The 23442-nt window shown below is 36.7% G+C and overlaps 1 protein-coding gene across 1 annotated transcript in view; it reads right to left on the bottom strand.

Moving 5' to 3' along the window:
- The window catches only part of VEGFC (vascular endothelial growth factor C), an 81851-nt gene that overhangs the window by 5605 nt on the left and 52804 nt on the right, over positions 1-23442 (bottom strand). The window contains 4 exon segments of the mRNA XM_064449676.1: positions 79-188; positions 4192-4343; positions 16134-16324; positions 17727-17940. Coding sequence (XP_064305746.1) covers positions 79-188; positions 4192-4343; positions 16134-16324; positions 17727-17940 — 667 coding nt within the window.

Genomic DNA, 23442 nt, shown 5'->3' with positions numbered 1-23442 from the left:
CTTCTTGTGTTTTTGTTTTCTTCTTTAGGTAAATCAAAACATGGAACTACATTTAATCATTTAAGCAAAACTGCTTACCAGAGTCTCCAAGGTGAGAAGAGAAACCAAAATCATGCTGTGCCAAACATCTGCAAATTTGATTATTCCAGATATGATTTTTCGGACAGGTCTTGTTTGCCACATGACACCTGTGGAATGAAATATGCTGTTGATTTACTACCCTAAGAGCTCAAGAAAAAAAACCCATAAATTAACACCTAAAATCGCCTTCCCCCCCCCCCCATTACAAAAATATTTCAAAGAGCTTCACCTCATTCATAATCTTAATTTTAATTTCTATCAAACCTGTTACTGATTAAGGTTCTCCCCACTACAGGAATCTTCAACCATTGGCTAAAGATACCTTCCCACATTTCAAATTTTAGCTCTAACTTCTAGAAACTGATATTTGTACTTTCCTAATGTAGTTTGGAAACAGATCTAACCCTTGAATGTAAGCCTCATACAGAAAAGAGATCAGTATAAAACATATTGGCATGCCAAATACCTCATAGATGGTAACAGGCATAGTTTTCTGCATTGCTTTTTCCAGTACAAAAATGTTTTCATACACACAGACTTCAAAAGACTGTGATAATAGTTTCTGAATGAATGCTGTAGACCAAACTGTAATTTCTAAAACAAAATTAGGTTATCAGATTCCTATCCCCTTTACGTGACAGTTATATGACATTAATGACTCTTTCTCATCAGCCACTCAAATCCTGGACAGCTTTCTTGAATCTCTTCACAATATACAAAATGTAACTGTTTAATGCTTTTTACCAGCTAGAGTTTTGCAGCCCAGGTAGTGGTTAGAAAAGAAAATTTAAAAAATCCTATCAGCAGTTGGTCTCTTTTTAAAGGATGACTGAACTTTACTAGTAAGTACAACACAGATATTACATGTATACACATAATATTTGTCTATTATTTGATCTTCCTTGCTTGCAATCTTTTTATCGCCACAGGTGATGTTACAACTTTTAACAGTCATGCCTAACTTCATGCATCCAGGCTGTGTCATTTATTCATTGTTTTTGTTGTATTTCTAAAATCCTTGTCTGTTAAGCTAGCACATACATTATACATTTTAGCACTTTTCATTCCCCTGAGCGCCATTACTCATGCATTCAAAAATGCAGATGCTGGGACATTCTTCTGTGATCATCATTCACGTATACCACTCCCCTTCACCACATTAAATGACTTTGCTTGTAAAGACTGCTGTAGTTTAACATCACCCTGTATCGCCTCATGTTTTATCAAGCTGGTGTTTCCTGATTTCATTCCGCTAATGATCTCACTCTTGCTCCCTCACTTGGCACGTATGCCTTTTTGCCTGCCTCCTGATTCTGCTTGAGAAATAGTACAGATAATTTACAGATGTATTATTGTATTCTGTTTAAAAAAAAAACAACAAACCCACCCACCAACTTACACCTGGAGCAGCCTGGCTCTAGCTGGGAGTGTTTAAAACTACAGAAGGAAGCCAGGGTGACAGTATGAAGACAATACCAAGCGCACATGAACCCATAAGACGACAATGTTGATATAAGACCCAAGTTACCAGAACTTGAAGAGAACAATACATATTTCGACATCAGGGTTGGAGACACCCAGCAAAAGGAACTGGAACTGCTTGTGTACAAATTCCACTCTGGTTGCTAGTACAGAAAATTACTGGGGGCTATGGCTGAAATTTTAAAACAACCTATTGTAACGTTTTAGGGAAGTTCAGAAAGGCTTAAGAAAAGTCAGAGGTAAAACTACTTTGCAGAAAATTTTACTACCTCTTTCCAAATCACTGTCAACTCAACTTAGGAAAAGAAAAAAATCAGCATGCTAACTTGTTACCTGTCAGTGTCAGGACTGATAGTGCACTAGAGGGGGGAACATTTAATGTGAACAATGTACATCCAAGCCAGACCTAAACATGCTCATCAGTTCTGTAAGGACCTACGTACAAACCATTGGAAAAAAGGTCACCATAGAGACTTGGATCTGAAATATATATATATAGAGAGGGCCCCTTGGCTCCCTGCCCCCCACCCCCAAAATCACTAAACTTCTATAATAGAGTGACAATTTTCTAACTCAGTTGCACATCTTGATGACATTCTGTGTAAGGAGAGAAGACAGCTTAAGAGACCATTAATCCAGGAGGTATTCCGAAACTCTGGTTAACATGAACTGACATGCTTCAGCTCTGCAAGCACGTAGAGGTAGCTATCACTTTTTAGAAGGGAAAAAAAGAAGAAAGTGGGAGAACAGGCAAAGACCTAGACCTTATTTATCAGGGTAAAGTTGTGCAGAAAATATATTTTATATGTAAAAAAAGGACTGACTATGTGTATTCTATCTTACATGTCATTTCTCTCTTCTTTCTAACATGTGCCTGTGCATCGCGGCATAATCCAGCCGCGAATTCTTATCAGATCCCAAGTGTTACTGCCCTAAAACCAGAGATTATACTCCTAGGCTTTTCTTTTCAGTAATACATAAAAAAGTCATTACTATATTTCTGTTAAAATGTACATGTACAAAAATACATGCACTCAAGCAGATCTGCTACTGTGACAAGAAAGTACATTTCCAAGTTTTGGCTTTACAACAGTTTCACTAGCATTCAAACCTGTAAACAAAACTGTTAAGGAAAAATAAGAAGTGGAAAAGAAACTAAGACCATTAGTATAAATTTAAAAACCCCAGTGGGATTCTGAACAGCATCCAACCACCCACCAGGAACATGTAAATATCTTTACTTTCCTTTCTAGAATCTAGAAGCACTCTCCTTGGTTTTGGTTTGGCTTTTTTTTTGTTATTGTTGCTGTTGTTGTGTTTGTTTGTTTTTTTAAAAATTTATTCTCTTGTAAAAAGCCATAGATTTTAAAGACAGTACTTAGCAGTAGAGAAGGCCTGTATATATTCTGATCTAGTACAGGACAGCTCCCTCTGAGTGCTGGTCAGAGTCATGTATCTGTGCGCTTACTTCCTTCTAACTACAGGTAGCTGTTTCCTGGCTAGAATAAACTCTTGCAATGGTAATTACAACTACTCTTAATCTGGAAGCACCGAGAAGCTGCCAGTCAGCATAATTTGGCTTTATTATTGAATCTTGGGGTTTGATTTTTTTTATAATAGTTTCTGTGATTAACAGATTAAGACATTTAATTTTCAGTATTTTTCTAGTCCACTGTTTATGATCCATGTTTTGATGAACAAACTCAATAATTTGAATTTAAATAGAATATAATCTGTGTTTAACTGGATCATGTCAGAAAATGTCCAGACATTAACTGAATGAAAACAGAGATAAGATGACCGAGCTTACATCTCTGGGCATTTTGCACCAATCACTCGCCTTATTAAAAATGTCTGCAATTAATTCCAGTTCAACTTCTCATCATTGGTTCTTCCAGAAAGCAACTGTTAGTCTATTACATATTTTTTGCCTACTAAATATTTATATATCATGAAATCATCACTCAGTCCTCTAAAAGGAAGGGAAGGAGTGCTTCAAATGTTGTAATAACAATTTCTTCAGTGCTAGATTTCTTGTGTAACATTTTTCATTCAAAATCACCAAACAAATCAGCATGCTAATTCTGTGGACGGTCAATTAACCCTTTGTTTGCCCTTCCCATTCTGTTTTATTTTCACTCCTGGCATATGAAGATGTCCAAAAAGATTTTAGTCAAAGATTCCCTAAAAGCAGGCCTTTTTTTAACAGCTTTTTAAATAGGAAAATACCGTTTGAGAGAGAAATATTGTCTACTTGCTATTTGCAAAAGTAAGTATTTTTTGATAGCTTTTATGATTTTTAAGTTTATTTTATTGATGTTTCCTTTAAGCCTCAATTGCATTGTAGCTCTTTTCATCAAACGGGCCCCACAAACAACATTATTCTTCATTTTTCAATGACCTCACCCCAGTTTACCCAGTGGGTTAAAAGGTACTGTGCTAATTACTAAAGTAGCATTCTCTCCATGTGAAACAGTATTAGCTCCTTCACAAAATGCATTCTGCTACTACTACTAATGTGTGTAAGTTCACCTATCTTAATTGTGAAAGCTTCCAGCAATATTTTAAATCTAATTATACAGGCTTGCTTGTGCATAATGTGAAAGGAAAGGCAAGTCTCATACTTACTGAGTTTGTGTTGCTGGCAAGGAACGTCTTATGATAGAATGAACTTGCCTGTAAACATCCAACTTCGACATGCATCGGCAGGACGTGTGATTGGCAAAACTGACGGTTACAGGTTTGGGGCCATGAGAGAGAGGCACTGTGATCTCAAACAACTATAAAAGGGAAAGCAAAGGAAAGACCTTTTTTATAGATCAGTATCAGCACAACTAAAAATAATATAAGGACATACAAAAAAAGCTATAAGGAATTTAAGTTTGGGTTTTTGTTCTCTACCATCGAGTGACATTCAATTATACCACTAAATAATAATTATGTGTAAAATGAATACAATAGCTATGTTATGACAACATTTTTAATGTTAAACCCTGTTACGTGCCTGTTTGCTTACTATAACATTTAAGCTAACATTGTTAAAAGAGGAAAATGTACAAAGAACTCATTTTTCTAGAGGAAATGACTTCAAATTGGCAGCCTTTTAAAAAATCTGAAACATAACATTTGGAAAGTGCTTCAAAAAGTTGGAAAACAAGAATAATTTTAAAAGAGGATAAGCTGCTACAACCTAATACATCAGTTGCACAATTACAAGAGCTTATGTAAAACAGCAGTATATTGGACTTAGATCAAAATGTTTTTGGATGAACAAGTTTTGAACCACAGCATACTATTTTTTTTTGACTTTCTGGTATTTGTATCATTGCAAATTATATGGTTAGCCTAACAGAATGCATCCTGAACTATTGATTTTTTTTTTCAGGATATTAAGAAATATTCATTGTTAAAAAACAACCATGTACGTGAGTGAATAAAATCCTAATTTTAGTGGGAAATGTAGTTCAACTGGTGGAAGAGGACAACCTCAGTGATACCCTGTGGAAAAACTGAACATGTGATAACAGACAAACAGTAAGACTCATTTCAGTATTCAATTCAGGACATGCACTTTTCAAATTAAGGTTTCATTGTAAGACTCAAATCTCAAGTCTCCTGAAAAGTTAGGACAAATGCTCTAGGTCAAAGCCTTAAAAACTATGTTTTGGTAGTATTTTTATTAGCATAATAGTGCACTATTGCCATTTAGGTGTTTAGTCACTTTTCCAAATATATTTAAGAATATTTCAGCATTTTCTGGGGACTTTACTGCCTTTAAAACATGGTCATTGTTTATTATTCCAGTTTCAGTTGAAGCGACTGTGTAACAAGACTTTAATTTTTAGTTGAAATCTATCTGCAATGTGTTTTTATAATCATTAAGTTTGTAGTATGGCATACAGGCAGCACACAAATGAAAAAAAACAACAGTGTTTTCATTACATGACGTACATCTACGGGACATCCTGAAAATGGTACCTTGCATCGAAGTACACAAGTGAGCCTGGGTACTAATGGGCATGCAGGTGCAACAGTATGGGATGTATTCACCAAGTACCCCAAAGGGTAAAAGGGCACTTGTGCAGCCAACAATAAAGGTCATACTATTGATATACCTAAACTATGCAAATTAAACCTAAACTGTGTAAAGCATCATCAACTCTGACAGATATTTTACAAAATTTTGACAAAACAAATTTTGACATTATTTAGTCACCTGATCTGTAAAAACGTTTAACACTGTGGATGTCATCATACAAGAACTGGAATGGTATAAGTATTAAATTTGCATTTTATTTTGTTACAGAAGATTACAATGCTATTATTTTTGCTGCAAAAAGTACCACATCCCTTGTATTAGTTTTATATGTGTGGTTTTTCCCCACTAGACTCTAAAAATGGAAACTGGTATACCTTTACTTTTGTAGAAGGAAAACCAAAACAGAAAATAGTTTCCTGCATCTTCCAAATACTGATGAAAAAAACCTGTCCATCTAGGGAACTACCATGGGAAGAGTTTCTCTTGTTAGAGAGGCTTCTAGCCAAAGCATGTTAACATTTGGATTCTTGTTCCAGCTGCAAAATACTACTTAAAATTTTGGTCTTGAGTTGTTAACAAGATAAGGGCACGAGTCCACGTCTAGTTTAAAGTTTGGTATCAATAAAACAAATGCCTAAATCGGTGTCTGCTTCTCTCAGACATCATTATCATCAGACATACCTCCAGTGTTTTCACTAAGGTCAACACATACTTCTGGAAACAGACTTTCTAATCAAGTTTTTATTACACCTATAATCCTTTTTACCTTCCAAACCAATATTGGCTCCTTTACCCTTACCTATAATAAAAGTTCCTTTAAATTAATCACAAAAAGCATTCTTATCAAGACATCTCATCCAAAAAGAGCACTATTCATAACACAGAGCTATCATTTTCATGCTAATATTTTATATGAAAATAGCGTTATGTATGTATTCATTTCTTTTTAAAATACCCACCTGTTTGAAGGCCATCGTAGGTTTTGTTATAATGCACAATCTAACAAGGAAATTGGGGAGGAGGAAGGTGGTGTTTTAGATAAAGAAACAGAAAGGACCATGTTTATGAAAAATATCTTTCATTTCTGCATACAGTACACAGTTGAGAAAATACATGCCGAGTTCTTTGGGTATCTGTTTTTTAAATACCGATCTTTAACAAGATGGCAAAACTCACCTACGCACGCAAGACTTGTATCTCTTTTTAAACAAGCTGTGTTTGTAGAAGGACAGCACAACTCTTGAGACCTCTGAAAACCTGGCCAGCTAAGAATCTCCAGATGCGAAAGTCTTTCCTATATTAAATATTTTGTAAGAAAACTCATTCCTAAAACACAAGAATGACTTGAGCAACACACCAAAGAGTATGGATTTAATTACAGTATTACACATGTAGAGAGAATCTTCTGTTTTCTCTGCTCTCTTACGAGAGTATGAACTTGCTTTTCCGAAGCTGAAGTAAAAACCCACTATCGGCAGAACTGATAAAACTTTTTAACTGAAGTGTGATGCTTTGCATGGACCAAACTGCAGCTGACCAGAAAAAAGAGCATGTTCTCTTCCTCCTCTGTTCTTGGAGTAGATTGAGTTGCCATATTGCAAAGTGTAGCAGACTCCAGACCGCTGGAGAAGGCAGTGTAGGACTATTGCTACATTTCCAAATCACCTGAAAGAGGTCCCTGTCAGCTGCACTGTCTTGTTCGGCCTCAAGAGTACACTGACAGAAATTTCACTAAAATGCTTAAGACGTACCAGTTGTGAGCAGAAATGATAGTAAACATGAATTATCTTAATCTACATTCATACTTCCATTTAAACTGCGAAAGGTATCTGTTTAGAGGTGAATATTGCTAACAACTATCCCCATCAACACTTCAGTGGCGCAATGCAAAAAAAGCCTAGTTAAAGAACACAAAGGTAGACTAGCTTCCTTGACCTCATTGAATTACCTTCTGTTTGTTCAAGTAAATTCTCTTAATAGCAATTTATTTTACATCACCCACTAGTAGCTACTGCTTATACATAAAGTAAAAAAATCAGAGCCAACTGTTTATGTTAGAGATTATATTAGGCATTATAGTTCTGGTCCTCACTTTTGGAAAGTGCTTAAAATGATATATGAAGTAACATTTTGAAAAAAAGAATACGGACCTCATCTATTTGCCTCAATGGAAATGATGGAAGTGAAGTACTGAGTTGGAATTACCGACTTGTCCTTCCTACACTTTTTCTTTGTCTGCACATGCTATTAGGATACTATATTCTGAGGCATACTAAAAAAGCTGATATTTATTCTTCTCTTCTGAGAATGAAAAATATATCAAGAAGAGATTTCACAAGAAATAAATTATTGAAAAGTAGCGTGCCATAGAAAATTGATTTAATACTCAGAATAATACTTTTTAAATAATCTCTGGGATTTTATAATAAGATCCATTCTAAAGAAAATCTACGTTCTGCTCTCAGCTGTCATATCAGCACCTCTGCATCCCATGAAGTTACTTACTTAAGTGAATAAACAATATACATAAAATGGGTTTGAATTATCATCTTAATAAATCATTTCAAATTAGGTAAGATCTGACCTTCTGGAATGCTTTCTGGTTTTGTTAGCATCTCTAATTTATTTCTTGCTAATCTTCTTCATTCAATAGAACAATAAGCTTAACATCTGTTGTCACTACAGGGCATGCTTGGCTACAAGTAACAGCCTAATGTCAATATCTAGAAAGGATATTTCGATGAGAAATGAACTATAACATCTGTGTATGAGGCTGGTTTTTCATTCCCTTCTTTTCTGACAACATCACTGGTTGTGGGTACCATTGCTGGTATCTGTACTGCCCATGTAGGTACCTCTTCTTGGAGATCAGATCGTTTTACTGTATTCTTAGAGGCCCAAATCTTCTCTCCCTTCCCGACTTCAAATCATGGTAAAAATTGGACTTATTCATGCTACAGACAATAGGGAAAATACATTTTCTTCAGGTCTGTTCAAGGGCCAAGACCTAAAGACAGACATTCAGGACCAAAGACTGCAAAGAACGAGCTTCGGTCCCCAGAAGAACACGAGATCAGACAGTAGTAGGGGTTAGGGCAGTGTTTCAAGTGGAGAGCTTTTATTGCTTGAAGTTTTGAGAAAAATATTAGAACTTATACTAAATTAAACAGCAAATTAAAGTACATTAAATAAGCATTGCTAGAGTTAGAAGCAAATATGCAGAAGTTAAGTTAAAAATAAAAATTAGACTCAACTTGCCCATGCTGTCCTGTACATTTGTGCTATGGACATGGCATTGAGGTCAGGAAACCAGTGGAAAACAACAACCAAAGCAATATGTGATAGCATAACTAAAGAGACTTATATGTAACAAAACAGAATGACACCACCACCACGACGCGTGGAATGATTACTGGGGTGAGACTACTGAGGTTGAAATTATTGAGGCTATCCACATTTCATAAAAGTTAACTTCCAGAGTGGAATGTGTTTGGCATGCTGGAAATTGGTTCAGTGATTGTTCCTTAAGCACCACCACCTGCGCTCTTAGATGTTAGGAACACTGGGGGAGCTCAGTGTACTAATCTAAGGGAGATAATTGGAGGAGGGAGTGAAGCGAAGGCTTCATGGCCAAACTTGTCCATAAATCATTGCAGATCCGGGCACTGGACGGAACCATGGAGCCATGCCCTGACCACCACAGTAACATCATGCCCTGTGGGTGAACTTTGCTCATTATAACCTCATTATAATACTAAAACACACAACTCCACCCCAAAGTTACCCACCTCCAAGGTACGACCACCCCTCACTGAGCATGCGCTCTGTATTTCTGTCAGTCTATACCTTTAAATTGAACCTAGGAATTCCTAAACCAATCAATAACGAAAGTATGTATGACTAGAGTCACTCAAGCTCCACCTAAACATAAAATACTATAAAATGTCCTGAGAGAGGGACATCAGGGAAGATTCCATCACAGGCTGCTGGGATCAAGTTGATGGGCTGAACCTCTCTTCCCCCCCGATAGGGACACCTATTGGGTAAGACTCGAACACTTGGTTATACTGAGCGATTCCCTGAGAAATTTAGAGAACAAGCTTGTTATTTTGTGTTTTAGCGCTTTATACTTGCACCTGCTTTGCAGACAGTGCATTTATCACCAGCAATCCAATAAGAACCTCTATTTCTGTTGCTTCAATAAACTGCACTGCTAGTGAATCTGGCTGTGAAGAGTTATTGGGCATGACTAGACTAACAGTGAGCGTCCTGTTAGTGAAACCCTCACAGACTAACAGTGCTGAATCAGCTATCACTCAGCATCTAAGCCCAGCTGCCCTCAGCCCCTCTGACATCTGAGGACCAGCTGGATCACAAGGGGGTTTATTTTCTGCCAAATTTCTTCACCTATTAACCCAACACACACCCCTTCCAAAAGTACAGTCAAAGCTCTGTCCTAACCTCTTCCATATGAACTAATATCATAAACATAAGTCAGTAACATACTATTAATCTCAGTGTATAACACACACTAATGAAGGCTCTACATAACGGAAGAACAGTTGAAGAACATATATAGTTAATGCATTTCACAAGAACTTAATGTGCCATTTAGCCAGTCTAAGGCTGGTTTTGTCACAGAAATGAAGCTTGCAGGTCTTCCATTTGTCACCATTTCTAACATTTCTTTTCAAAGTACTGTGTTCGGGCCTTGTCCCCTTTGGTTTTCACCCCATATGACAATTCTCCATGCCAAACTTGTCTCATTTCAGCCCAGCCAGTTTCCCTTTCAGCCAGTCAGCCCACAAAGCTTGATTTCCCTTCCCTCTTTTTGGGCTCCTTAGCATAATTTTTAGCATTCTGGCACATGCACCTCTTATCCCAGCTACTTTTGGATCAACCAGGTTGCTTCCTTCCCAACGTGATAAAGGGGGTGTATCAATGACAGTCTCTCCCCTAGAAGATGGGATATTTAGGTGCCTAGATATGAAACTGCATCACGTTTTTGTTCAGCTCCAAGTTAAAAAGTGTTCTAGTGACAAATATATCCAAGTCTCCCAACAATTCCATTTGCTTCCTAGGTCTTTTTTTAACAGTTGAAAGTATGCAGAGTCTCTCAAAGATAACAAAACACACTTTCCTAATACAAAAAACACAAGTGTCATATGCTTTACCTAAAATAGGGGAACACAAAATTATTTTTCAGATGGAAAAAAAATCCTGATTTTTGTTGTAACAATAAAGCCATATACACTTCTTTCTCACTCTTGTCTAAGAAAAAGCAGAACCACCACTTTTGCTGAATTTTTAAAGCAAAAAACTAAAATGTAAAAACAACACATCAAGCTGAGTCACGTATCTGGCAGAGAAAATTTCAACCCCTACTGCTGAAGAATAACAAAGTTAGGCTGAGAATGACAATAGAGTTTATAATGGAGTATGTTTGATCATCTTAATATTAGGCTGCTTAAACTAGAGTTTCTTACCATTGAACAAGACTACGTATGACTATAAATGCTTCTCCCCCAGTTTTCTGTGTCATGAAAAAATTCAAGAGCCTTCTACAGCAAATGGCTTCAATACAAATTTGTGATAAAACCATGACAGCCATTTGTACTATATGGATTTTTTAAAAGAAGTTTTGGTTGCAGGATATTTCTTTAAATATTTTTAAGGGTATGTATTTTGTGTCCCACTGACCATTATCAAGATGACTTTATATCTATCTTTCAACCTAACCAAACTTGAAATGTTCATCTTCAAAAAATGAAGGAAGGTAATCTTTCTTCATACATTTGGATTACCCAGTCTGTAATAAGGTGTATTTTAGGCAGAATACTTAACATTCATTCCACTGCACCAGCCAAAATTAAAAGACAGCGTATCCTATAGACCCAAATGTCACCTTCCTATGCTTGTATTTCCCGCCTCCCAGTACAGACAGGTATATAATTAAAGAATTTTTCAGACTAATACAAAGGTCCGTGAATAACTAGATCACTTTTACAATTACTTGTGCATCTACAAACAATTTTTTTCCGGGATTTTCATTCTTTTACATGTCTATTTTTTGAATCCTTGAAGATCAGTGCATATGCTTTTTACTATACTTCTCAGGTGAGAAGCACAGCAAGAGGACACGGGGCAAAGGTATCTCTGAACTGCTCTAGCCAACCGGACTTGACCTTCGGCGCTCCGCAACCTGGAATTACTGTGATGCCAAGTGCAGCAGTTCCCCTTCTTCCCAACGTTTTTATTTCTTCAGCCATCCTTGCACGAGTTTCCAGGACAGAGCTGCATGGTCCTGCAGACCACCCTTAGGCTCTCTTCAGTTCCCAAACTGGCAGGGCTCTTCCTTTAGCCATTTATAGAGCTGGAGTAGAACAGAAGCAAGGGTGGGACCAGAGTCTGGTCCACAACCTACAGCTCAGCATGATTTAAACCTTTTTATTTTTTAAAAAAAGTCTAGCAGAAGACAGGAATTTCTGAATGCTTGACCAAAAGTGCTATCAGAATTCCTGTAAAAAAAAAAAAATTCCCACACATTCCTCCTCACTGATGCTTAGGAAGGCATATATTTTTGATTCACTGCATTGATAGCTCCTTCTTTAGACTAGAAGGATTTAATTCCATACTTTCCAGAAAAACTGTTGATTTTTATAAACAGCATTTATTTGCTTCAGTGGCTAAATTAATTTATTCAGCACTATCATCATATGTACCAATATCCATTGTATCAGCACACATCATTATTATGATCACTGACTTCTGAAACATAAAATAATCAAAACTTGTATTTTCATATCAGGATGAGGGAAGCTTATCATTCTAGATACTTTTCAGATATAGGATTTATGGATTTTTTTTTTTCCCCCAGATTTACATAAACTACACCATGTTCTTCTAATGTAGTGTGATTTAATTTGGCAAGTTTCCCTTTGACTGACTAAGTTTCCATCACCTGTGATCTTTGCAATTCCTAAGGCTGGCCAAATATAACCAGTGTAACAGAGCACAGCATCTAGACATATTTTCAAGCTAAAGATATAAGACTTTGATTTCAAAACTCTAAACATCTCTACTGTAAAGAATGAAAATTATGTACAATTTTTCAAATAGCACATCATTATTTATTTCACTATCTAACTTTTTTAAAAAAACAGTATTTCAAGGCTTGTGTGATACAACAACAGGTAACTTATCTGATGTAATACATCTCATATCTGTTTAATATGCTTGGGTTCCTTATTCTATCTTTTTATTTTTAATGAGGTTTTTTTTCAGAAATTTTAACAAAAACCATTTGGAATTTATACTGATATATCTCCCACTATTAATAGTATCTACTATATCATTATGATCATCAGTCTAACACAGAAAAATGCATGGGAAAAGGCATAAATGGTAAAGTTCAAAACGACTGAAAATTCTTGTGACATATGCATCCCCAAACTGTGTAAAGGAACACCATGTACATCTCAAATATGGCAAACAATTTCAAGCTGTTAGCTTGTTTCCTGTGAGAACAGCTCCTCTAAATCTAATTTCAAACTACTTACAAAGATATTTTCCCTTGAGGGACTTTTACTGTAACCATGAAACAGCAAGATTTAGGACCTTTACATCAAATGCTCTGAAAGAAGCCAAAAAACTGTCCTTCCTGCCAGCCAAGAGGAAGAATGGAATGAGATGGCTCTTTGACATCTGCTCAATGCTTCCCTTCATCTATAAGCAAGTATTTACAGGTGGGGCATAAAAAAAGCACATCTGAGGGACAGTCTGTTGCTGCACCAGGTAGTTCCAATCTTGCAACTGTTGTTGAATTACTCATGCCACGGAAACAGAGAGCAGCTATTTGATTGATAACAAATTAGAGAAGAAAACAGCACAACCACACCACAAAACCAAAACCCAACCAGCCACCTTCTCCACAGACCTTTATTAGACAAGCCACCACTTACAAAGTCAGGCTATTGCAGTGTCACAGATGAAGGAGAAGAAAAAGTTCTACTGCATTTTATGAATTAACCTAGGGGGTCCTCAGATATTTTCATAGACCTCATACCACATAAGAAATCGTCTCATATCCCACTCATGATTGTATAAACACCCCTGAGCAACTTCAGAAACAGTTTCTGTGGGAAAAAAAAAAGGGTACTAAAAGCAAAGCAGAACACTTTTCTATTTTTCTCTTAATAAAGTTAAGTAGCTGGAAAGGAGGAACACAGCCCAAACTGGAGAACTATTGACCTCTCTCTGGACCACCACAGCGTTCCAGCCAATCTGGGAACATCTGACCTAGTCCATTCTCCTAGTGATCAATGATTTCCTCCCCATGAAAACATGCTTAGCTCTTTTTAATTAATTTTGATGAAAGCTGATATGAACTTTCTTTAGATTTTAATGTCTGAAACCAATGCTAGAGTTTGCCCTCACAGTAAGACCTCCAGCTGAAAAGTTAATTTCCCATTAAGCAGTTTTTCTGCAGGGTGAACAGTATGAAGCTTATCTTATGGAGTTCATGCATGAAAAAAAGAGATACAAAAATGGTGACTTACGAAAAAAACCAAAGATGCCTGGTTACTAACCATTTGTTGTCATTTCATTCAGGAAATAAAAGGAAAACAGTAGTGAAAATTGGTGTGCAGGGTACCTGAATTCCACAGAAGGGTCTGGAGTCCAATACTTTTTTCTTCCTAATTCTCATCTGATATAGGGTAAGCTGTGGTCACATAACTTTAAAAAGATTTGAGGTGATGACAGATGAAGAGATATAGCTATAGCTCTCTTCCTTTTTAAGATTTTTTTTTTAAGTTTTTTTAACTGCATTCTGTCAAGGACCAGATAAAACTGGAAAGCAGAAGCAAGATATAAAACTCAGAGATTAAATTGCTTGCTTTTACAGAATAGGAAAGAAAACAGAGCAATGCTATGGCCTCCTTCTTCTTTCTGATAAGTCCTTTAACACTTTCCTTTTCAGAGTCTCTCAAATCTTTTACTCCTATATCATATCATCATCAATGATATCAAGAACTTAAAGAAACTCAGTCTAAACATTTTCGACTAGGCAAAAAAATGTATGTCACTCAATAGATATGAATAGAAAGGGATCATTTACCCCCAACTGACATGGTGCTCAAAGACCAGGAAATCTGTGCTAAATGCAACAACTCTCTGTGACCAGATCGTTCTATATTCAAATAAGCTAAACTTTATAAATACATACAAAACAAAAAAATCCAAAACAAACAAACAAAAAATCCCCCAAACCAACAACCAACCCCCTATTATTTCTTGGTTTATGACACGAAAATTATATTTGCATCTTTCAAGCAACTAGAATTAGGACAGCTGTTTGTGGGAATAACCATGGGCTTGAACAAAATCGATGTTGCAGTTTCCGTCATTTAAGCTATTTGAGTTATATTATTCCTGTGCTTTGTAGCTGCCTACCACTCGCTCACACTTAGGATTGAAAATTCTTGGTGGAATACACAACTTCAGACAGACAGATTTGTTGAGAAATGAGGACAGAAAATGTATTAAAAATATTGAGGTTTTTTCCTGTTTTCTTTATGTCCCTTTTCCTAATCCCCTCTCAAGAATGCTCAGGGCACTAAGAAGTTTCATGATAAAGGACTGACATTTCCATGGGCTACGATTTTATAGTTGGATTTGCAGCTGTCTATCTTCCATATAAACATGTACTGCATCTACAGCTGGATGAATCTAGTTGAAAAAGGCAGCAAGATTTACACTAAAATTAGTTTTCTTCGAAGTATCAGAAAAAGGATCCAAAAAGCAAAAAAGCCCACAAGCAACAAAAAACCTACCAAATACTGTAAGAAAAGCAAACTAGAAAACAGTTTGAAGCATGACTATTTTTATATGATTTTTGAGGTAAACGTTGAAAGATAATGTAATAATTGTTATAACTACTTAGAATAATGCGTGTATGCTCTTCCTTTAAGGGCAGCTCACAGACTCAATGCAAAATCTCTGCGTACTCCTACCTGATCACTAGCCCTGAACTTAAAGAACAAAAACCGCACATACGCCTGAGGAAGACACATTAAAACAAAATAAATAGGTGCATTATACTAATATCTCTTAATACAGTAAAGCTCAGTTCCTAAAAGGCTTTATTTACAACACATAACCTGTGTGCACACGTCCAAAAACAATCTTCGCAAATAAAATCACAGGCTAGTTTTCCGGAGTGTTTGCCTCATACAGCAGGCAAATGGTAGAAGCAAAAAAAGGATGGAATTAAGTTTCATGGATAATCTTAAAACCAAGGGTGGGACACCATAATCTATTCCCCCCCCCCAATATGAAAATATATATATATATAGGGGAAAAGTGTGTTAAAAATTTCCTTCCAGGCAGTAATCTCTTCAGCTTTTTCCTATGTGTTCTGGAAGTGATTTTTTTTTCCTTCCTCATTGTAGCAATAAGAAGGTTTAAAATATGTACAATCATAAATGGATTTGCAAGGAGCACTTGGACTATAATAAGAGTGAGAACTTACTGTCTTGCTGATGTAATTTGTGCTGATATTCATACACTGGAGTCCTTCACTATTGCAGCAACCTCCACATCTGTAGATGGATACACATGGGGGTTTAAAGAAGGTGTTTGTAGTTGCTCCAAACTCTTTTCCCACATCCACACACACTTCACGTGGCATGCACTGAGTTTTTCTCCATTCAGTATCAATACCTGCCAAGTTATAGGGAATTTCATGTGTTATAAAGTAACTGTTTAAAAACAATACCCTCCTGCAGTAAATTAGTAGGATTTTTTTAAAGTTTAGAACCAGAATATGCATTGCTAGAATCACACCCTTTAATCAGTGAAATATACATATCCCTGTGTTAACTTCTATGTAATTTTTCTTCATAGGGATGTGACATGTTGTCATGGGACAGAATAAAAGCCACAGTGGAGCTAAGAGGAAACCTAACAAGGTTGGGCAGATCTTACGGCATTCACAGATAAAGCTGTACATGTCTTTTCTCCTATGCCTAGGGTGAGTCCCACCCTGAGTGAAGTCTAAAGTAGTACTGCACATCTCTGCAAATTAATTTTAACTGGTTCCACACTTCACTTGGATATATGAAAAACATAAAATTTGATGCCTACACACTTAATGTGAAATTAATTTGAACATTTTACTTTGTTAACTACCAGAGTATAATTTAAACCAAAAAGTTATTATTTAGCAATTATATACGCCCTATGATTTAATCTGAAAGGCGATATTTGTGTCCAGATTATTCACGCAGATTTGAGAAGACATTTTACATCATGTTATACAGCCTTTTGCCAAATACAATCTTACACTAAACAGCCATGACACTTGCAGCAGTACAGGCCCCTTTATTCTCTCTTGGAGCCAGTTTTTGTTAGGCTATTCAGCAAGAATGGAAATGTCACTTAATGTGTACCTTAAGGTACATGATTTCCAATACCATATAAAAAAATACGCCTCTTGCTATAAATCCTGTGTTTCTCTGCCTGCAAGCACTTGCTTAAACTTCAAGCTAATTATATTTTTATCCAGGCCACCTGAAACACTAACGGGTGTTGACGTATTTGTTTGAAAGTGGTTTGTTTTTTTTTTGTTCGAGCATAACATCACAACAACTGCCCTCTTGTAACAGCAAACAGCTACAAGTGCGTTATTTGGCTTCCTAAAGCAGTAACATGTAAGAGAAGAAAACATTACCAGCCGTACCGTAATTGCAGAAAATGAGCAGAAACAGTTCAATGAATGCAACTGTTAGTGCCCTCTTCGCTTTCTGCAAAATCGTTACAGCCTCTACAAAGCAGGATTCCTTACACCTGAAGACAAACACTTAACTTCCTACACCTGCTGAGCTGGGAGAGCAGCTTATACCTTTCTTAAAATGGATGTACCAAAAATACATCTGAGGAGCAGTTTATTTCATGATTGAAGATTGACTATCAAATATTTTATTTTATAGCCATTACAGCAAATCAAACTGTTAAGGGTGGTTTACTGATGATGCTTAGCTTTTAAAATATTTTTGACACAACTGACAAGCCTTTGGATTTTAATTTATTGTGTGTTAGAACGTGTTTTGTGTCCTGTACTTACTTTTCAGGATCTCTGCATTATAGTGTGCTGCAGCAAATTTCAGTGAATCATCTGATCTTGTGTCAAAGCTGGAGTGTTCCCTGTTGTGTTGCCAACCGCCTTTCCTCAATTGACATTTGAACATTTTCCAGTATTCTGGGTAAAGTACTGTCATGAGTTCATCCACACTGGACACAGACCGCAACTGCTCTTCCAGGTCTTTGCTTGCATGAGCCTGTCAAAGTAACATGCAAGATTAATTACTTTCTCTATTACACAAGGTTTGCTGGAAACTAGCTGCAAAAGCAACTCATACGTTGTAAAATAAAGTTGTGCTCAAAGGGGTCCTCATTACAAAAACTGCTTTTGTCAGTCAGTGCCAACAGTACTATATTGACAAATACTGAAAAGTTTTGCTCGTGCCACTAATTCTTTATCACCCTTGTCACTCAAAACATCTGTGTGAGAAAGGAGCTATAGAATCAAGCCTATACAAGTACAGGTTGCAGATTAAAAAAAAAAAAATTGCATTTCTATCCTGAGAAAGAAAAGTTTTCATGATAAAATTTTGAATGCTTAAACTCCAAAATATTTAGATTATGTTCATGTAGTTTAAGATCACATACCCTTAAAATAAGACAACATTTTTGCCATTTTCCCTCAGTCCAGGAAAATAAAAACACACAGAAATACAAAAATCAGAAGAAGAAAAAAAAAATCATGTGATTTTGTACCTTTTTTAGGGAAAATCTTAATAAGCAAATTCTATTATAAAGCACTAATTCTTAAATCAGTAGGAATCAAGGACATTGGTACCTTTAAGAATCTGAACTGCACATTCCCTCACTGCTAAGAGTTTCACCTGAAACTCTTCAGGACTCTAAACACTACACTCCTTAACTTGTTTCAGAAGTAGCCTCAAATCCTGTAATCACACTTTCTTATGCGCTGGCTTTTACACAAACTCATTGCAATTGCATTTTCCTAAAAGACTATGGCTCAATTTTATGTTCTGATTTCTCACGTATCTGGAAGATTCCTCTATCCTCTTAGATGAAATAACATATTGCATCAAAGGACTGCTGTTATTCCCTGCCCATTCCCTCTCACCCATGAATTGCTGACTTCCCAAAGGGAAGGGCAGCAAGGAGAAAGAAAAGCATTGAAGAACCTTTAGCCACCTTCTCAGCCTACGTGGCCCTTAGATGGCAGTATGAGACACAAAATATAGAGGTACACTTTGTAAAAGGTGTCTAGCAACTGGCTGTAAGACTCTCTACAGGTTACTACCGAACTTTTGCCCTTGTCCAATAATAAGGCTGTAACAGTGTAAAATATATGTCTAAAAACAGAAATATGAAACTACTGAACTTGAAATTTAAGGTTATCAAACTCTAAGAAAAAAGAAATTCAGTTCAGTGATTTTGAACACTATGCAAATAAAACGACCTGTTTTAAGCTAGCTAACCTGAACCAAAACTGCTCCTTGTCTCACAGACAACTAAAAGGGTACAAAATGGCACGCTCTGCTGCATCCGCTTCCTTATCGGGTACCAAATCCAGGAGAAACACCCTGGTAAGGCAGATTCACCAAACTCATTTCTGCAACTACAGAAGCCAAAGCTAAACGCAGATTTCAAAGTCATTCTGTACATCAAAGTGTTATGAAGGGAAAAAAAGAAGAAAAGAAAGCTTTCACTGAAGCCTCACTATCCACAGTGTCAGACAGTCTCCTTTGCCCTAGGACAAATTTTAACAGTCAAGCTATCAGTCTCAGAAACGCGTTCGTTCAGGACTTTGTCTCGTTCCTTGCCTCCATAGGAAGGGTCACCTCTGACCCAAGCCTTGCTTTCATATTTGTTGGCAACACAGAATATCTCACTCCCCTGTTCTCCTTGCCAGATGCCACAGACTTTCTCAGTCAGTGGGTCACAGACAAAAATCCAAGCTGAACAAACAACTAATTCAGCCAATCTCTGCTTGCTTCCCACTCTCCCAAAAGGTGATAAAAGCAGGGTTTGAGTAGCCTCGTTCCTGCCGGGCTGTTTCCTGAGAGCACTGCAGCACATGCCCTTGAGCAATGGGAAGCAGGTTGCCGCACCAGTGCGGTAAGTGCCAGCGTTGCAGGTGCGTGCCTGCCACGTGATGGGAATATGCATGGCATGGGATGTCACGGCATGGAGGTGGCCTGTATCTCCTGTCACAAGGCTGCATGCCAGTCCATTACATAAAAGGCACAGGAATGGAAAGTGTATTTAGTCATCTAGCAGCTGATCCTAGGAGATACCAGCAGATCATGGGGTTACATATGGAAAGAGAATCCAACCAAAGGTTCACCAACCTTTGATGAATCCCTTAAAAGCCTGTGCAGCCCACTATAAACAAAATGCTGGCGGCTGTTGTTCCAGATATTCAAGGTACAGGCCTAAATCATCAAAAAATAAGCACTGAAACTCAAAATTACCTAGTTGATAAGAAGCCGGCACCTGGAGCAGGAAAAGGGTTAAATTTGTTAGAAATAATCTGTGTTGATGAAATCCTCTTCAGTCATGAAATCAAGTCATGACTTCCCAGCTGGACAGCAAATTTGGTATACAGATATAAAGTATTATGAATAAAAGTCAAACATTAAGAAATTAGTGGCTTTAATAAAGTACCATAACTAATTTAATAAAGTATTGTTTTCAAATGCATTTCTTCCTGGATATTCCATGGGCCAGAGTGCCACGTGAAGGACAGAGAATACTGCCTACAACATGAAGTCCTCATTTAGTATGAAAAAAAGGAAAACAATTTCTGGAGCAGATCTATAAAATTAATTTTTTAAAAAACAAACCAACATTACTGCCTCTGAATTATTTTGTGCTTAGTTTAATAAAGCCATTTGCTTGTAAAGATGGCTTCAATTCAAACTTACAAATGCACTGTGGAAAACCAACTTGGATCACCAGAGGGCTTTTGTTCTCTCCCTTCTTTCAATTTAGCAAGAAAGGGAGAAGGAAATCCATACGTGTATACCAAATACAGCACATGCAGTGCCCAGAGTCAACAAACAGAGAGAACAGGAAATATAAGTTGATTTTTCAATATGTTTCCAATATTACCTTGACACACAGATCAATGATCGCTTCCTAGTATATTCACTCTAAGTCTATGAAAGGCAGGTATTTCTGAACTGCAGCAAATTACTCTCACCTGTGTCAAACTGTTTAAAGGAATGTAAGTGCACAGAGCTTGAGTCATTTAATCTTGTACTAAAGTAAAACTTTATTGTTGCCTTGAATATCAAACTAAATCTTAAGTTCTAGTTGATTAGAAAAGTGTGTCCTGCATACAGTAAAAGCATCAGATCACTAAGGACTGTTAAAAAAAGCCTCTAAATTTTTAAGGGAGGAATGCAACTGCTTCTGTAGATATAATAGTTGTCTGGCAACATTTTTGATTTTGTCCAAATTTTGGTTAATTTCACAAACATATACTGTCTTGGTCCCTGCCTTTTATTCCATATTCTTTGCTCTTTCTTAATTGTGCATTGGCTTTCAGTGTAGGACACGGGGGGGGGGGGGGGGAGGGGGAGGGGGATAAAACCTTAAAATGGTTTTCAAATGGAAATCCAGACTTCATCATCTATTTATGACAAGACACAAAGAAAATAACATCAACAAAAATGTACTAAAAATCAGAGGTGCTCTAATTTTTCATTAATTTTATGCAAGCCCAGATTAGTGAAGTCTGGAAAGAAATACTGTTTGTAAATGCAATTACTGTCACTAAGCTAGTCATTCCCAAATGTAATCTTAAATTAAAAAAACAAAACCCACCACTAAATAACTGTTTTATTGTCTGAAAGTAATATAACATTAAGAAATATTTTGATAAGAGAAATTCTGCAACTTTTAGGACCATATTAAGCTTTCTGATAACTGTAAACAGTCCATTGATTTTCATATAAATCAGCTGCAGTGCAGTGCACTCCACATGAAATCCTGGATCGGCTGCTTAACGTTTTACTGGCAAGACATCCTGGGATCTATGGTCTACATTGAGAAGGAAGCAGGAAATCAGTGCCATCAGTGATGGCAGAGGAAGGAGTTTTCTCTGTCCCACATTCTCTATTTTCTTTGCTCTTTTAAGTCAGTTAAGGGGTTGGGTTTTGTGCTTTTAACTTTTATTATTTTTTTTTTAAAACATCATAAGTGTTTATCACTGTCCTTTGGTTGGCCATTCTACTCTTTTTGCATTTTTACATACCAACAATGTTATCCTGCATGATCAACTAAAAAATACTAGAAGCTATAGTCTGGAGAAAGATGTTGACTAAACATTTGACTAGCCAATCTCCACAAGATGATAGATGATATTGTGCAAAATAACAACTTAAGAATACAAGAATGAACGGTGAATACAGTAGAAACAATCTGGCTTCATTTCACTTCTTCCACGTTATTTCTTGAAGAACATGAAAAATGACAAAACCGCATATAAATAAAGTAGCAAAACTTGATGGCAAGCTCTCTCTCACTATTATTTATTTAACTTAAGAACATTTTATTCCATCAAAGTGTGTTTTTCAGAATGTGACTTTCACTACATGGTATGTCCAGTTTTTCAGAAAATTATAGCTTACAAGGGGGTGGGGGGGTGGGGGCAGGATACCAAATAGGCTCTATATCCATTAACAAAAGCAAATCTATAATAGATTTGCTCTGCATTACATTATTTGTCTTTCATATGTCCCCAGTGTCTGCCTCTATTATTAATATCACAGGTCAGAACACTTCATGTTTGGCAGCATGCTTGACATATAATTGATAGTGCAATGTGCAATAACGGTACTTTATGCATCTGCTCCGATTACAGTTGACAACTCATTTAATTTTCAAGGATTTTGTTGACAATTCTTAATAGGAAAATGCTGTCTATAAACCCCTCCATTTTAATATGCTTATATACTGTATTTATTGACTGACTGAAATGTTGTAAAAATCAAGTAGTTAAATTCACAGAATCACAGGTTGGAAGGGCCCTCAGGGATCATCTAGTCCAACCTTCTAATGTTGAAAGTGTCCAAGCAATGCAAATACTGCAAAGAAAAGTTCATACAAACCCTTCACTTGCATTATATTTTATTGTAATTTTCATGTATTTCAGCACTAGGTTTTTTGCAAGATAATCATCCTAGGCTCATATTAATATTGCTCTCCTGTCTATAGGTGTTTCAGCTGAGGCAGTTACTGTAAAATTTCCATTTTAAAGGAAATCCAATTTTTATGCAAGTCAGCATTTTTCAGATAATATTTAGATATTCTTAGAAAATGCTGAAAAAATATATCAAAGATTATAGATTTGCACAAAGGCACTTATGTTAGGCCCTTCAGTCAAACATTTAGCAGCTACGGACGTTCTGAAACACACGCTTTGGCTGGTGCTTATTCCTCAAGTACCTGCATCCCTGAATGGTTCTCAACCTTCCCTAATAAAATGTCAGCACTTTCATACATTCGGTGGGAATTATTTATGAAAATACCCTTTTTTGATCGAAGTCTGATTTCCCTGGGAAGCAGAGGGAAAAAATAAATCATTCTAGTTGCTTTCTAGAGCAACTCCCTGCTCTGCTGGCTTTAGAAGTTCGTCTTAGATGGCCAGTTCTCCCAGGTTTCTATGAGCCTGGGCGATTAAGACATTGCTGTAGGTGCCATGGTATCTGTTACAGCAACAGAGAGTAATGCCGCAGTGC

This window comes from Phalacrocorax carbo, chromosome 4, assembly GCF_963921805.1.
Source record: "Phalacrocorax carbo chromosome 4, bPhaCar2.1, whole genome shotgun sequence".
Classification (NCBI taxonomy): Eukaryota; Metazoa; Chordata; class Aves; order Suliformes; family Phalacrocoracidae; genus Phalacrocorax; species Phalacrocorax carbo.
Note: the sequence above shows the minus strand (reverse complement) of the source record. Positions and strands in the feature narration are given on the sequence as shown.